Below are 16,159 nucleotides of genomic sequence, written 5' to 3' on the forward strand. Positions count from 1 at the left end.
CCTGGACCGTAAGAGCTAAGAGGAAAGCAGTCCTCAACATGAAGAACACCAACAAGAAGATAATCGACCATTTTCGCATTTGCAGGATCATTTGGCATTTTCTAGGCGCTTTGTAATAAAAACATTGATAATTTTTTTAAAAACCCAAACAGATGTATTTTCATACAAAAATTGATTGTTTGGTTTGATTTTTGGTGTTTGTCATTGATTTGTCGATCTATTGACTATGATGAAACATGATATCAGCCAAATAAATTTCCGCAAATATCTTTAACCATTTCAGTAGTCTAAATGAATAAGTTTGGACTAAAACAGTTGATATTTTTATTCAAATGTTTAGTGAATTCTCTAATCAAATTAGAACCCCAAAATTGACTAAAATCAATCAGAATTCACAAATTTTTTCTCACCCTCCAAGGCCAAAACGCATATTATACATTTACATATGTAAATACCATTCTGTAAGTCCTTGCGTCACCATAAAACAGGTTTCTCTTTTCGTAACTAATTCGTAACTCGTATTACATTAGATATTTAAAAGTCCGATTCTTATTGCATAATCGTTGCTGTATGCAGCTGCATTATAATTATCTATAGCTAACACTTCCCATAATTTACTCTATGTATGTAAGTGCAATAATAACTTAATTTGAACTATAATTCTTTGCCTCATTTGCTATTCTCTTTAAAAAAAAAAACTTGATAATTGTGCTAATTGCTGGAAATTGTCATGGGTGTCATCTATAAAAGCCACCCAAACGCATTTTGAGGCATTCAGTCATCAAGGAAAGCAGTCCTCAACATGAAGAACACCAACAAGAAGATAATCGACCATTTTCGCATTTGCAGGATCATTTGGCATTTTCTAGGCGCTTTCAAACTGAATGCCAGGCAATATTGGAACTTCTTTACTGTGTTTCACATTTTTGCGGGAGTTTTGCTGCCACTGTCTCTGCTGAGAGCCATTGCAAGTTTTGATACGCCTATGGAGAATATTACCAACTTTTGTATGGCTGTGACTTCAGTGTCCACGACACTGAAATTTCTATGCTATATGTCCAAAATGGATACACTTGAACAACTCGAAAAAATACTCAAACAACTGGATACTCGTGTGAACGGTTCGCAGCAAGGTCTTTGCTTCTGGCAAATGGTCAAGCAAAATCGCATACTGTGCAATTTGTATTTGGTTATCTATATATCGTTAACTCTATTTACTGAGATATCGTTTTGGTTGCGCAGCGGGCGAAGTTTAATTTTTCCAGGATGGTTCCCACTGGATTGGTCGGAGTCATTGATTAATTATGTTTTAGCTCTAAGTTTTCAATGTGTTAGCATTTTCATACAAATCATGGAGAACATGGTAGACGACTTGTTTCCGCCTTTGGCCCTAAATCTTATTGCTGGTCAGTGTGAGTTACTCGCACTGCGTATCTCTGGCATAGGACACAACAAAAATGATAACCAACGGACAAATGAAAAGGAGCTAATCAACTGCATTTGCGATCAAGAGAAGCTTCATAGGTAAGAGCCAAGTAAAAGATAAAAGATTCGTTTAACATCTTGGTTATCTAGACTCTTCCAGCTTACCATGGATATTATCTCATGGCCCATGCTAATCCAATTCATTGTGATTGCCATCGATTTTGGTACATCGATGTTTACTTTGATTTTCTATGCGAAGACGCCACAGGACCGATTCTTCTTTACATTCTTCCTCGTGGGACTCAATTGTGAAATATTTCCCGTTTGCTATATTGGTGCCAATGTAGATTTCCAATTTGATCGCTTACACTATGCTATATTCTGCAGTAATTGGATCAATCAAAGTCGTCAATATCGTCAGAATGCCTTAATTCTAGCTGAACGAATAAAGAAGCGACCCTTACTCTTAGCTGGTCACATGGTGCCCATTCATTTGACAACTTTCATGGCGAATTGTAAGGCAGCCTATTCGATTTTCACTCTAATTGGAGACGCTGGCAATAAATAGAACTCACATTTTTATTAATTTTTGCAAATAACAAAATAAAGAATTAAAAGTACCACGGTTCAATCGGAACTGGTGAATTAAATGTAATCGGCTCCATTTCTTGCACTCCGTCTTTATCCACCATAATTACAATGAAATTCCTGAGATTGAGAATCAAACGATGGTGTACCGTACAAATGCACTTCTTCAAAAGCGCATGGCCCTGGGTACGAGTCAAATCCGGTTTCCATTCACTTTGCAAAATATTGTTAGAGAGGCCACTTGCGCAACCATGACCCGCGTATTTGACCGAATGAGAATTGCCCAGTGAATCGATTAAAAAGAGTTCAGCTCCCCTCTGTTTGTCGTAACTAGCGATTAAGACAGATATTCGAACTTTGACAAGATTCTTCATGTAGGTAACCAGTGATTGGCGAGCGAAGTTTGCTGATGCCTCTGCCGATGGAAAATATCCATTTTGTATTTGATATAGATGAAGATTTGACGATATATAGCTGCTTATTTGCAAGGCATGGGCTCCATCGCCCATTACGGCAATCACGGAATGATCGGAAATATTATGGATTTTTTTAAGATCTGCAAATACGATATACGGAAAGCATCGATTATGACTCTTACAAGAAAATAAAACTTACCATCTTTTAAAAATACATATGATTTGCTCTTCATGGTATCAGAAGCCATCATCACAAAGTCATTGCAACATATACCAATAACAATATCTGCTGTCATTTGAAACATTTTGAAACAATTGTATATAAAAATCTATTATTAAAAGTTTAATAGTTAAAATTCATTGTGAACTTTGAGTAAGTCATTTATTGCTAGAGATGACACTAAATATCGATAAATGTTAAGCACATCTCTCACGTTTGAAATCGACTCGGAAACGGGAACAGGTTTGAGTCTGGACTTATAAACCCATGAAAAAAAAAACGGTCTTTAAATATTTATACCATACACCCATTGGGTGAAATGGTATATTAAAGTCGCCAAAATGTATGTAACAGGCAGAAGGAAGCTTCTCCGACCCCATAAAGTTCCTTGATCAGGGTCGACAACCGAGTCGATCTAGCCATGTCCGTCCGTCTGTATGAACAGATCTCGCAGATCTCGGAGACTATAAGAGCTAGAGCCACCAAGTTTGGTTTGTAGACTCGTGTGGTATGTAAATGTATAGAGTTAATTGGAATTTTGGCCACGCCCCAAATTGTTCCATCTAACTTGAGTGATAGGATAGTTTAAATCTCAAATTATAGTCGCAATTTTAATTTTTCAAAAGCGGGCACAGCGAAGCGTGGCAGGGTTGCTAGTAGTTTATTATGTTGCCACGCCCACTTACGCCTCCATAATTTAGAAAAAACCGATTGTCTCTTGCAATATTTTGACCATCGCAATTAAACTTGGCGGACTAATTAATCTTATATATTTCTACCAAACTACCATTTTATTGAAATCGGACTAGAACATGCAAAATATGCGTATTTAACATACATATGTATGTATGTTAAAACAATTTAATAAACATGCATTTGGGTTTCGAAATTTTAAATATTTGTTTCACCTGGTGTATGGTATACCCAAGTCGGAGAGTCGACTTACTTGAAAGAAATTCTAGGTATAAGTGGATAATTTTGTTCCAACCATAAATTTACAAGAAAAATTCTTAAGAAGCAACCTTAAAATTGATTTTGAAAACATTATAACAGCTGCCGAATTGAAATTCATCTCGTTACCGAAAGAATTTAATTGATCCTATGGTTGACACGATTTGCACTTGAAAACTAATTTTTACTTAATTCGAACCTGACTTTAAAACCAATTCACATTTTATTCGGAATTGAGACTTCAATATATCAAATATTTTAAGCTTATAAAAATTGTACCCAACCAAGAGTAGCAGCTTAAACGTGACACTGGATAATTCTTTCACACAGTTTAAGAATATAAAAATTTAAGCCGAAGCCAATTGAAAAAGGTATTAAATAGGATTTAGTTTTATAAAATGGCAAAACCAAAAAATCTAAAAATCCAAGTTATTTCAGTTGTCGTTAATTTAGTTTTTGATTTAGAAAAATAACTGATACTTTGATACCATTGATTTGATAAATTTTCCTCTATCCCAATCTTCGATAAAAAAGTTACGCATCTAGAAGGATGTTTGTATTGTTCCAGACAATTTATATACCAGTATAACGAAAGGAAAAAACGATGATCAAATAATAATAATGAAACAAAAAATGAACAACTAAACTTTAAGTAGTTGGGTTAACCGGTTCAAGTCCACAAATCAATAGTGGTTATAAACCATGAACTATATTTATCTTAAGAAAAGAAAAAGAAGAGGACGACGCTCGCTTTGTCACTTTCCAAAACAATGGAAGTACGCAGAGACTATAATGATTCCGAAACCTGGAAAACCGTCATCTCGTAAAGTTTAATTAGTTCGTTGGAAATTCTCTCCAAAAGAATACTTCTGGCTAGAATATTGCCACTACTAAACGAAGGCAACCTAGTTCCGGACATCACTTTAGCTTTCTACGGCACTTCTGAACAATGTTGCCGCATCGTGGATAAGGTGCTATGCTCCTTTCAAGATAAGCTGTACACCTCCGTAGTTTTCCTGGGACGCTTCTCCCGAGTGTGAAGTGGAACATGGGGCACAGTGTCTAACTCAAACATTGAGATTTTACGCATATTTTCATATTTCTCATAAACCTAAATCTTAAATCCCATTTAGAATTTTCAAATTTGTTGCAAAGTCAACTTCAAACCGTTGAAACCTGTCTTTTACAACACTGCGGCAAAGATTTGTTTATAAAGGGATGATAGATGGTGTTGATAATGTTTGTTAATTAATAAAGAATTGTTTAAGGCCAACATTTTGTGTACTTAAGTTACTCGGGCCCAAAACGCCCTTGAACTACATAAATTTGGTATCAAACGACAGAGAAAAATTCCGCTAGCACGACCTCAGGTGCGCCATGGCGATTTATTACGTAGTTTTTGTGTAATTAAAAGAAAAATCATGTTTTTAGCGCGACTATACATAAAAGTAGATAATGGCGGCTAAAAGCTGTCAAATTTTGAGATAGTGTTGCCAGATGCCAAATTTCGGATACTCGAATACGTGGGCTTTTTGAAACTTTTGTTCGCACTATTCTCAACAAACAAAAATATTGTTGAGTTTACATTATTTCTTGATTTTAGAGAACAAATATAGTTTAGAATACAATATTCCGTTGCCAGAGCAGCCAAACATTCCCTAATTCTATAATTCAGAGTAAAATATTTGGCTGCCAATCAACGCGGCGCAAAATAAAAAAAAACATTTGCCAACACTAAAATTTAGTTTTAGCTGATTTTTTCACTTTTCAACACTGAAATCTCGAGTAGCTTAAATAAATATTTACCGTAGAAAATGTGGCAGCTCTATAAATCGATAACTGACATGGTTTTATCGATTGGTGTATAATCGATAAACGAAAAATGCAACTCTGACAATCGAATCTAGTTAGCTCTGACATTTACCTCTCAGAAGCGGTATAAATAGAGGCTCATGGATAGGCAAAGCTCATTCTGTTTCTTAAAGTCGTTGGAATAGGATCAACTAATTTTCCTTTTTTCTTATTCGCCCGCTTTAACACATTAACGTTTTAACTCCCTTTGGTCCACATTCCAACAGCGCCGCAAGCTGTTTAAAACGTTTTTCGTTTAAACAATTTTCCTTATTATCCCAAACAACAACCAATTGTGACTACTTATTGGGGTCAAATTGGATGCACTTATTCGCTATTATTTACATTTAATTTTTCACATTTCAATAATGATCTATTGAATTCTAAATTGGAGATGTGACTGACATCGGCATTTGTACGCCTGGCGAATAAAATATTTTCCTTATTTATTATACTTCCATTTCTTTGTAACTTACATACATATGTACATCCAATCCGCAATAACTATTGGATTATTGTGCTGTATCTTCTGTGATGAGGTTTTGAAATTTTTTTACATAAACAATTGAGCTGCCAGTCCTATCAACATGTCAGCCACAATTACATGTCCAAATATCACTCAGGTAAACATTTTGCGCAGTATTCTAGAAGTTTTACTTCGTCTACTCGTTTAAATTTGGTTGTATCTCAAGTTTTGTTTCCTGAGCTATAGATGAGTGTTGATTCTTTTTTATTTCCATGGATCTAAAGTGGCCACTAGTTTGTTGCTACTGCTACTAGACTAAATGGTCGGATTGTTTAACTTAAATTTCTCCACATTAGTCAGAGGAAAAAATATATCGATAACACCTGAGCTGTCAGTCCTATCAACATGTCAGCCACAATTACATAAACGTTTTATTTCCTGAACTATAGATGAGTGTTTACTTCATAATAGGAGCGGCTTTTGGTTGGCTTTTACTACTGAAAGTCATACAGACTTCTCTGGGCGCAATAAAGTCTCTTATCTCTTCTATATGAGATCTTTAGTATTAAAACTTATATTTTACTAGCAAACCCGGCGAACTTCGTAACGCCTAACAGACAAAGAATTTCGTGTTACCTTTTAGCTTGAAACTTGCCATTTAAAATGGTGGCCTCAATCACGTTCTTCATTAATTTTTTAATAACCAATCGTGTGCCATTGCACATCCGTGGTGGGTTCAAGTTACGGAGCAAAATCACCGGAGATCCTACTTTCAATTGTAAGTGGTGCGGTGGCATGCCTGGCAAATCCAAGGAATTCAAAAATTCTACTGGGTAATTTACAGCTTCGATAGTATTGCAAACTGTATCAACAGATTTGTATGACACAGAGTCTGTTGGCAACAATTGTTGTATCTTGAAATTTAATCCATGAACGTCCACATTTTTCGCTGCTAAAATGGCTCTTTCTGCCAGCCACTCAAGATTTATATATTGTGTGTATACATCGGGAAATATACAGTCGATGAGAACATCTTGCGAGTGCAAAAACCGGTTAGTAATTTTATTGATCCAGTATTTTCATGTACGGCAACTTTCCCATTGCCAATATCTAATAGCTGTTTCGAAAAAGTTTCGGCGGATGGATCCTGAAGCGTTTGAGCGCGCATGTTCACATGCCCTGCCACGCTTCGCTGTGCCCGCTTTTGAAAAATTAAAATTGCGGTTGGTAATTTTATTGCTGAAATTCAAGTTAAACCCTTGAAGTAGACGTCTTTGGATATGTTGAACGTCTTATTACTATGTTAAATTCTATTTAACTCTATTGCTGAGTTGCAGTTAAGTATAAATTACAGTCTATTTGTTAAGCAATATACATTTGGGTGATTTATAAATGAAAAACGAAAGCTGGCATACTACGAAAACATTCAATGTAAAAGTAATTTAGATGGATGGCAAAAGGTTGAGCAAAATCTTTTACTACTCTTAAAGCTATTCTTAAATTTCGTGAGAATCGGTCGAGCCGTTTCGGAGTAGTTTGGTAACAAACACAAACACAACGAGAATTTTATATATATAGATTTCCTGAATTATACATTTTAATACACTTGTTTTTAAATAATTTTAATTGATTTTTGCTAACTACCTTCAACTAACTACTAGTTATTATTTGCATCGCGACGAAAGTCAACAAACTAAATTGTTTAGAATTTTTTTCCTGAGACATTTCTAACTTTATTTATTTATTTGTAGAGTTAACTTAAACTTACAAAGTTTAAGCCAACAGTTTGTAGCCATGGCTACTGAGGCCTCTAATGTCTTGCCAGCCATCGATTTATTAAGTTCTAAGCATGTCCTTGCCAGATTTTTTGTAATGACTACTATATTTAACATTGAAGATCAGTGATCAAATTGACCAACGGTCGTCATTCGACTGGATTAATGTGTGATCACTTAAGCTTTCCACATGAGACATAATCAAGTTTGCCCTTTTTTATTTCCATGGATCTAAAGTGGCCACCAAATATCACTCTGCAAAACATTTGGCACAGTATTATAGAACTTTTACTTCGTCTACTCCTTTAAATTTCGAAAACGGCACGAAATTGTTCTCAATTTACGTTTAAAACGGACTCGAAAACGAAAACACATCTAAATAAGTTGTATAATCTGTATGCCAATGTGAAATAGGTACATATGTAATTAAAATTGATCCACCTTAATATTTCTTATGGCCATTATCCAAAACCATGTGTCATGCGATTGCATTTAGTTACCATTTCCGTTTCGTCCTGTTCTAATTCCGATTCCGATGTATATGTACTGTATTTTGGCGGAGAGGGCACTTAAAAAGTACTTACTTTTGTTGCATTGAAAATAATTTTCAGCAATTTCCGCACTTAAACACGCTCAACGCTGCATTTTACTGTTATCAAAAGCACCCACCGCCCATGCCTATTGTCTGAAATTTTAATGTAATGGAAATTTGCACCATTCCGAATAATTATCACATCTATATTTTTTGAAATGCAAATATTCTCGCAATTAAAAACATATTTTCTAGTACTCTTGATATAATGATGATGCCTTCTCCCTCCTCCGTTTATCCGTCCATCCGCCTTTGTTGTTTGTATAAAGTATTTACTCTGCAATTAAAACAAGGAAATAATAAAAATAGTAAAAGAGAAGATAGGAAAAACAAAGTTTTTAAAATCCTATTCGCCCATTCCCATTCCCCCTCACCTTGATACTTTGATAGGAAAGACCATGGAAATGAATATGAAACTCTTATAGTACTATTTTATTGATCTAAATTGCAATTCCAATTCAACATATTGGTTAAATATAGAATATATTTTTATGTCGATGTGTGGAAGGGAATACAAGTGAAATCCATCTCAGCCTACTTTGCATATTCTTTCAAAAATTATTAATTTGTATATTTTGTATTCGAAAAGCGAAATTTGCAGTAATATGGTTTGAATGGTATCCATGTCAGAACTATTGTTCTGATTGGCAATGATGAATCTATCTATTCATGATGGCTAACCAGAGCATGATAAGGATTGAGGAGAGAGAGGATCAATTGAGAAGGATTTTGATGTTCTTTAATATTGATTTTTCAGATAGATTGAATAATGAAAGAAATTGCAACGAAAACGGTAAGACGAATACAAGAATTTTTAATAATTAAGCCTTCTTAAAATTATATTTTCTTGATTTAGGACGTAATCCGGGTGGGGGAGTGGGAATAGGGAACAAAAGCTCAACATCCATTGGTGAACCAAATAAATTCTATTCCAATTGCAATTACAACAATGAAATCAATAGACACACAGCGACAAAATGTGATGATCAGCATTCCCGTTATCGTCATCATTATCGTCCTATGGAGCATAAAAATGGCAGAGATAATATAGATCATCCTAACAGACAATTTCGTCCACATAGAATTCGTCAAATTCCATCTCATCTGCAAGAAAGGCCAGTAGATATTTCGGACTTTGAGTATAACATGAAAAACTATGGCATGGAGCGATCATGTAGAAAACCACATTATTCTACAGACTCCAAAGAATATATAAGAGAGCCCGAGTTGTCGCCGAGACCCTCATATAGAAGTATTGTAGATATTAAGAGAGCTTATTCAAAACATAAGCCTTATCCGAGATCTGAAAGTCACTACGAATACTGCAAACATATAACTCAACCTTTGAAAAGGCCTCCTCCAATTCCGGAATCGGCATATGTACCGAATGAATACAATTCCCATTGTGAAACTCCTCAAAGACTATACAGGTATTCAAACAGACAATATGCAGATTCAGAGCCGACTTCTTTTCACCCTAGATCGGCAAGGAAGAGACAAAGACAAGCGTCTGGTTCTATGGCCTGTGAATATCCACCTCTCTATGGGCACGGCAGTTATGAGTCAGATATCAGACAAGATTATGCTCCATATACCCCGGACTATAGATATAAAAAACATACTAACAGGATGGCGGATCATGATAACTATCATGGAAATAGTCGGTATGCCAAGTACGATTACTATGACCAAAGACCAATAGACTACGATTACTACGATACTCCACGTAACCGACTGTCATCAGTTGGTTCTAGGGACAATTACTATTATGAGGAAGCTCAATCGAGCATTTCTCCAGGCCCCATACCAAATGAATATGGCTTTTATACCAGCAGAGACGATGCATTAAAGCCATCTCGTAAATCCAAATATGAATACAAGGAAAAAAGGTCAAAACCTCCTAAATCAACATTTCCAACGGAGTACAGCAGCAATTATCAAACTCCTTCATACTCAAAGGATCACCCCGAAAAGGTCTATCGTAAAACTCATACAGAGAAGAACTCCACTAGCAGAAAGTCTGTGGACTTTAGAGGTTTTGCGGGCCTTGATGGTGATACTGAGATTCCGCATAGAATCATGAAGCAATCGACAACAGTATCTCTAAATAAAAGAAACAATTTTTGTACAGATAAAAGGGAAGGACATACGGGTGTCCGTTTCTCGGGTGTGGATATACCATACAAGCAGAAGGAAAGACGAAATTCTTTTGCAGCCAGGTGCGATTCACAACCTCTGAAAAGACACGATTCGGGATGTGACTATAGAAACAATGTGAACCGTGTTTCAGTTGCTTGCCAGCGTTCATGCCGATGTCAAGCGTCTCAAGCCTGTCTACGTCCCAACTACAGATGCCTTTACGAACCACGCCGTTCTCACCGAAGATCCTTAAAGCAGCGTATTTCCGGTTTCTTGAGAAAGTCGAAAGTATGCCTAAAACGAACGAAACGAAGGGCTTTTGGGTCCAAGCGCTATCTCAACAACCCTCAGTCACAATGTTGTGCTTGTGCCAACGGCTCATCACCCAAATCGAGGAGTTGCTTGGACACTATAAAAAGAAGTGCTTCGCGACTGACAGTCCGAAATAAATGGTACTGTAAGCCACAAAATGATTGCCCATGTGCTGTCAGGTCACGTAATGAAACATCTGTCAAATGTAATGCTTTCAGACAACATGTCTATCCCACGGTCTATCGCGAGAAATCCACCTGTGGATTCTGCAATGAGGAAAACTATCAAAGGTATTCAATGCTGAACTGCGAGCGTGCATGTCCTACAGGACGCTCAAGAGTTCCTACAAGCAGATGTTGTATTCAGAAATGCTATTCGAATGATGATTGCCCGAGACCTTGTCTTAGTTCATGTTCGAAGGTAAATAATTTAAGGTAAATAACTATACCAATTAGAACGAAGGAATTTGTAAATATTTGCATTAAACTTTCAGATATCCAGAAACTTGTGCGTGCGATAGTCAGTTTTCAAATGAAAGTTCCCTCACGCCCAGCAATATCAATGTATGCCTAACTATTCGTACTGAGGACGACAATTTGCTTGAACCACCAAATGTAATCACATCATGCCAATGCCAAGATGCCGATGATGGTTTCGATCTTGGTCCTTGCATTGTAAGCTCAAGGACAGAATGCCGCATCGTTGAATATCCTGCCAATAACCGCATGTGTGCTGGTTCGCCTAGTTTAGATACTTTAAGGTGTCCGGAGAATAATTTCGGAAATGTACGAAGTGCTTTAAAGGTTTCTTTTTCCCCCAGTCAAAGCCAATGCTCATGTTCACTCAGTAGTCAGAGTGGGTCAAGAGCCTCAATAATCTCAAAACCGCGACTTATTTGTCCACAATACAGTTTCTCAAGTATGTCAAATGCTTCTAGTCGGAGTAAGCCTCCCTGCAAACCTTCCCGACCCAGTCTTGTACGAAGAGATCCAAATGACATGACACCTCGACCATCAAAGAGGGTTAGTCTGAATACGAATTGTCGTACTTTTACAGACGAAACTGCCTGTGGCACACAATCAAGCCAAGATTCTTTCGTCGACAAGCCAACAATTTGTAGAAGGAGTCTGCACAAGAGATCCTGTTCAGAAATGTCCATTAAGGCTAACGGTTCATCACGAATCTGTGTGAATCCTAAACTTTCTGCTACAGTATTTCAGCCCCAAGTGACCGCTTTCAATGGAAATGTCATAAATTGTTCTCCCCGGAAGAGCGGTTCAACAACAAGTATCAGTTCAGGGAAAAATTCATTAGCAATTCGAAACAGTAGTAGCAACAATTCACAAAAGAAAACCGCGTCAGGTTGTCACTGTCCTCCAAAACACAACTCACAGGAAAAAGTTATGGCTTGTCACAAAAATACCGAACCCAACTGCTCTACGAAGGACACTCAAAAGTTACCCACTGTTTGCTGCAACCCCGAATGTCCAAGTCAAGTCACTGAAGTGGAGGCGAATGTCTGCCCTCAGCGCAGTGCTATTGAGGAATTGAAAAAGGAATTGCTACTAAAACTGCAAGGAAATCAAGGGCCAGGCCTGATGCCAACACCGCAAGTAATGTTCCTTCCTTGCGTTCCAGATGCCTTCTGCCAAATGAATGGTGTGGTAGATAATCCATTTGGAAAATCATACACGAAATCCATAATGTGCTGGGGACAGTACTCTCAATCGCCTCGACCCACGTAGTTCAAGATATGTGGAAACTCATGATAATCAGTCAACAAGAAATATATTTTCCTTTCTTAAATTCGAAAATAAATTATGCAAAAATGCAATAATATAATATATGTAGAAGGAATCAAAATCATAGATATCAATTCTTTACTTCTTGATCATCCGGCTGTACTATCTTCACAGGAACTGATAGGGTCAGTATACCGTTGGGAGTCAAACGAGCGGTCAGCTTAGACTTCTCAACATGATCTGGGATCAAAAACTCCCGCTTGATATCCAAAGATTGTGTATCATCCTTGAAGTAAGCCGAGATATGGACACGTCCATTTTTCAATTGAATGCACATATTCTCCACTGGAAACTCTGACATATCGTAGTGCCAGGAAACAAATTTATCGGTTTCCACATAGTTTGCCGGTTTTTCTAGATATTCTGATCTCGGAAATGTTTTTTCCTTTGTCTCCTCCTTATATTGCTTCTTAAGATCCCGACAGCATTGTAGGACATCGTTTTCGAGTTGATCCACACGTCTTGCACATTTATTCCGCATATTTAGAAACTCCTGGGATATGGAACGTTTTGAACCTTCGCTAATGCTGGATGATCTAGACGAAGACATCGTGCTGTAATTTTAAACAGTCTAAACTCGATATACTGCGACAATAATAAATTATATGTAAAATTCTCTTGCAACTATAAATTTTATAAATTTGAACTGAGAATATAGTGTGACTTCGATTGCTGCGTACGTATGTTAGTCAACTGAAATCAAAAAGTGAAATCAAAAACATATTCTATAAACAAAGAATATCGAGTAAACATTGAAAATTTGATATAATTTGAAATAAATTGAAATAGCTCTAAGGAAACTGTTCACATTTCTTGTGAATGTGTCGAATGGAATCCATTCGGCCAGAAATGTTTGCATATAGACACATATAATATCCATAAAAATGTATATGGACTGAGATTATTAGATTTGTTCCACCAGCTGATTAATTATAAAACATGGGCTTAATATAAGTGGAATTGGAATACTCTACCCCTAACATGACCCCCCCACAAATTTCGTTTCTTCATTTAATACAAAAAACCAATAACAATTTTGTTGCCATCAGTTGGCATTGTTTCCCCCTCTCCGATCCTGAGTATATGTGGAGGGTTGTGTTAATCAATTTTCTAACAAATTACAAAAGCAAAAGTTGGCCACACAAAACGATTACACGATCCCTCGAACTAACTCTTACCCGAAATCCCAATCGTACTGCCGCAAAGGAATTGTAATTATTCGAAATGTAACTCGACGTAGTGGTTGTCGTCGTTTTGCCTCACCTAATGACGATTAGGTAAATGTAAATGAAAACATTGCGTGCCGGCGACATTTCACTATATTTGAGTGCCTGTCCCTGGCTCAAGCGCCGACCCCCGGACACAGGATTATTTGCTATGTGTATGTTGTACTACTATATTTCATGCCTGCCTGCACTTATCTCCAATTGTTCATCATCATCATCATCCACCATCAAGCGAATGTAATTTGAGTTTCGGTCGACGCAGCCGTCGAGCCGGAGGCATGTGCCATGGGCCAGGAGTCTCGGTATCGCTTCGATTCTACTTTATGTTCTAATTACTTGCACAACACAAAAACGCCACTTCAATTTGAATTAAAATGAGTGGCAACCGCTGCCCGCCCATCTCCATTCACAAAACCGACACCCATTCAACCACCATCAGCGTCGTCTCTGCTGTCCCTGATTGTCCCTGTTGTCGGTGAGCAGCTCTTATCCTTGGTCACAGTTGGCGCCACAACTTTTAATTACACAGCAAAACACAAAATTGCAGATGCAGTTCCGGGACACCCCCAAAAACAAAAAAAAAATAAAACAACAACAATAACAAAAATCCAAAAAAGCATATTAATTGCGGACTGCGTAGGCGTCTCCTGTAATGGTCTATAATCGATTTAGGCATAGTCATTATGTGAGGCAGGACAACAAAATGGAGTGGAGACTGACTCGAAATTGCAATTTCGTGTATGACAAATGGATTTGGGTTATAGAACTGATTTTGTGGCTTACCAAGAAAATCATAATGGAAATTTTACGAGCACTCACTGAGCCGGATATAAATGCACTAATGTTACTTGGCTACTTTAGCATTTACTTGACTTTTCTCTGCTAGGTCCATTTTGGACCTGTGGCCTGCGGTCTATTGAGCCTTTACCATGAGAAGCTTGTTTATGTTCAACTCGGTTCTTTGTCAGATGCGTCACTACATCATGGAAAATGTGCACCTTGATTCCAAATTTAAACCAATTTTTTCAGAAACGATAAATTACTTTTACTGTCCACACTAACTTAACTCTTTTGCATAAATGTAGAGCAAGTCATATTCTAATGAATGTTTTTTTTTCCTAGAAATGTGCTAATAAATCATGGAAAGTCTTATGGGTAAGTTATAAATAGTTTGATTTGATTTTGCTTAGACTTCTCCCTCAATCGATAAGGGTACAGTAATTATTATTCTTCTAATAATAAAATACAGATTTCTATTTGCAGCCGTCCATTAAGGGGGTCCATTAAGAAAAGACACTCAATGGAGCCATGGTTAAACTCGGACCAACATCAAACCTCAACTCAAGGAAAAAATATCAAAGAAGCTAACTTCGGCTATGCCGAAGTTTATATACCCTTGCAGTCCTTGGGAATAATATTTTTACATTTTGAAATTTTTTTCCCTGCAACTCAATTCATCAATATTTCTCTTGTTACTAAAATTTTTTCTTCTTCCATCATTCCCTAAGCAAAGCACGGCACGCATACACATACAGTTCATGTAGCGTTGCGTCTGTGTGTGTATGCATGTGCCCTGTTGATTTGATGATGACGTAATAGGCAGCAAGCAGCGCTGCCGGTAGCGTTTTGAACCGATTTTTATTGCATGTAACTTGTGTTTTATTTATCCGATCGGATTGAAATTTTGGGATCTGATGTTTTATATCCATTTCTATCACATTAGTATTTCATGGGGATACTCCAATTTTTATGAAAATGTTTCTCCTAGAGCTATATGATATAGTGGTCCGATCTGCTCCAGATAATAAAAAGCACAGAAAAAAAATCTCAGCCTGAGACTTTTTCTTACCCATTGCGGCTGCCTTCACGATTTACTAACAAAAAAATATTTTCTGTTGAAGCAATCTATATATTTTCTGGCCTATAGAGAAAAGAACGTTTTTTGACATTAATACTAATTGTCTAGATTTTGACCTCTAAGACATACTAATTTATAAGCTTTTTAGGCAGGACAAAGGGTAAGCAGGTTGTCTGTATAGATATTTTAAGAACGACCAAGTTCTATCATCAGCAGACTTCGCTTTAGAATCCCGAGTTATAATGGCCATATCTGAATGTGAGTTCAAACGATATGAAGCTAAAATATATCGTCAATTAACAGTTTGGGTATTTTGTTAGGCGATTGCATTAAAATGAGCTTTCATCAGCTAAAGATTAAATCCACTTAACTACTTAATAAATGAATTTGTTCCACTGTTGGCCAATGTCTCATTATTTGATTTCCCACTGGTTAGTTGGTTAGGTTAAGGCCACATCGAATGTAGAGTCGATCAGTTTACACGTTTTCCTCCCACATCTCGTAAATTCATCTATCTCCGGTTTTGTTGCCACTTTTG

General features: G+C 36.9%; 4 protein-coding genes across 6 annotated transcripts; 2 read left to right on the forward strand and 2 right to left on the reverse strand.

Moving 5' to 3' along the window:
- The first annotated feature begins 802 nt into the window (after positions 1 to 802).
- Positions 803 to 2,023, forward strand: LOC6644348 (odorant receptor 23a). The gene is made up of 2 exons (XM_002066542.3): positions 803 to 1,524; positions 1,576 to 2,023. Exons 1-2 carry the CDS (start codon positions 803 to 805, stop codon positions 1,991 to 1,993), a joined length of 1,140 nt encoding a protein of 379 aa, XP_002066578.1. The 3' UTR covers positions 1,994 to 2,023.
- LOC124460233 (probable proteasome subunit beta type-2) lies at positions 1,991 to 2,827 on the reverse strand. Its single transcript, XM_047010714.1, has 2 exons — positions 2,629 to 2,827; positions 1,991 to 2,569 (listed from the first exon to the last, which is right to left on the reverse strand). Exons 1-2 carry the CDS (start codon positions 2,732 to 2,734, stop codon positions 2,037 to 2,039), a joined length of 639 nt encoding a protein of 212 aa, XP_046866670.1. The 5' UTR covers positions 2,735 to 2,827; the 3' UTR covers positions 1,991 to 2,036.
- Positions 2,828 to 8,839: 6,012 nt separating this feature from the next.
- On the forward strand, positions 8,840 to 12,543 carry LOC26528972. 3 transcript variants are annotated; one of them, XM_023176617.2, is made up of 3 exons: positions 8,840 to 9,077; positions 9,141 to 10,875; positions 10,954 to 11,014. In XM_023176617.2, coding segments are annotated over exons 1-3 (1,860 nt in total). In that variant the 5' UTR covers positions 8,840 to 8,953; the 3' UTR covers positions 10,955 to 11,014. The 3 variants fall into 3 exon arrangements, with proteins under 3 accessions (XP_023032385.1, XP_023032384.1, XP_023032383.1); XM_023176616.2 differs by adding an exon at positions 11,229 to 11,322 and having other exon boundaries at positions 8,842 to 9,077; positions 9,141 to 11,155; XM_023176615.2 differs by adding an exon at positions 11,229 to 12,543 and having other exon boundaries at positions 8,857 to 9,077; positions 9,141 to 11,169.
- Positions 12,544 to 12,558: 15 nt separating this feature from the next.
- LOC6644351 lies at positions 12,559 to 13,239 on the reverse strand. The gene has a single exon (XM_002066545.3). It carries the CDS (start codon positions 13,085 to 13,087, stop codon positions 12,608 to 12,610), a length of 480 nt encoding a protein of 159 aa, XP_002066581.1. The 5' UTR covers positions 13,088 to 13,239; the 3' UTR covers positions 12,559 to 12,607.
- Between the last annotated feature and the right edge of the window lie 2,920 nt (positions 13,240 to 16,159).

This window comes from Drosophila willistoni (assembly GCF_018902025.1).
Source record: "Drosophila willistoni isolate 14030-0811.24 chromosome 2R unlocalized genomic scaffold, UCI_dwil_1.1 Seg167, whole genome shotgun sequence".
In the NCBI taxonomy this organism is placed as follows: Eukaryota; Metazoa; Arthropoda; class Insecta; order Diptera; family Drosophilidae; genus Drosophila; species Drosophila willistoni.

Coding starts and splice junctions, on each gene's coding strand:
- LOC6644348 (XM_002066542.3), top strand. CDS start 803: ATGAAGAACACCAACAAGAAGATAATCGACCATTTTCGCATTTGCAGG. Junction 1,525..1,575: donor GATCAAGAGAAGCTTCATAG/GTAAGAGCCAAG, acceptor TTGGTTATCTAG/ACTCTTCCAGCTTACCATGG.
- LOC124460233 (XM_047010714.1), bottom strand. CDS start 2,734: ATGTTTCAAATGACAGCAGATATTGTTATTGGTATATGTTGCAATGAC. Junction 2,570..2,628: donor ATATGTATTTTTAAAAGATG/GTAAGTTTTATT, acceptor TCGTATTTGCAG/ATCTTAAAAAAATCCATAAT.
- LOC26528972 (XM_023176615.2), top strand. CDS start 8,954: ATGATGGCTAACCAGAGCATGATAAGGATTGAGGAGAGAGAGGATCAA. Junction 9,078..9,140: donor AAGAAATTGCAACGAAAACG/GTAAGACGAATA, acceptor TTCTTGATTTAG/GACGTAATCCGGGTGGGGGA. Junction 11,170..11,228: donor TCGAAGGTAAATAATTTAAG/GTAAATAACTAT, acceptor TTAAACTTTCAG/ATATCCAGAAACTTGTGCGT.
- LOC6644351 (XM_002066545.3), bottom strand. CDS start 13,087: ATGTCTTCGTCTAGATCATCCAGCATTAGCGAAGGTTCAAAACGTTCC.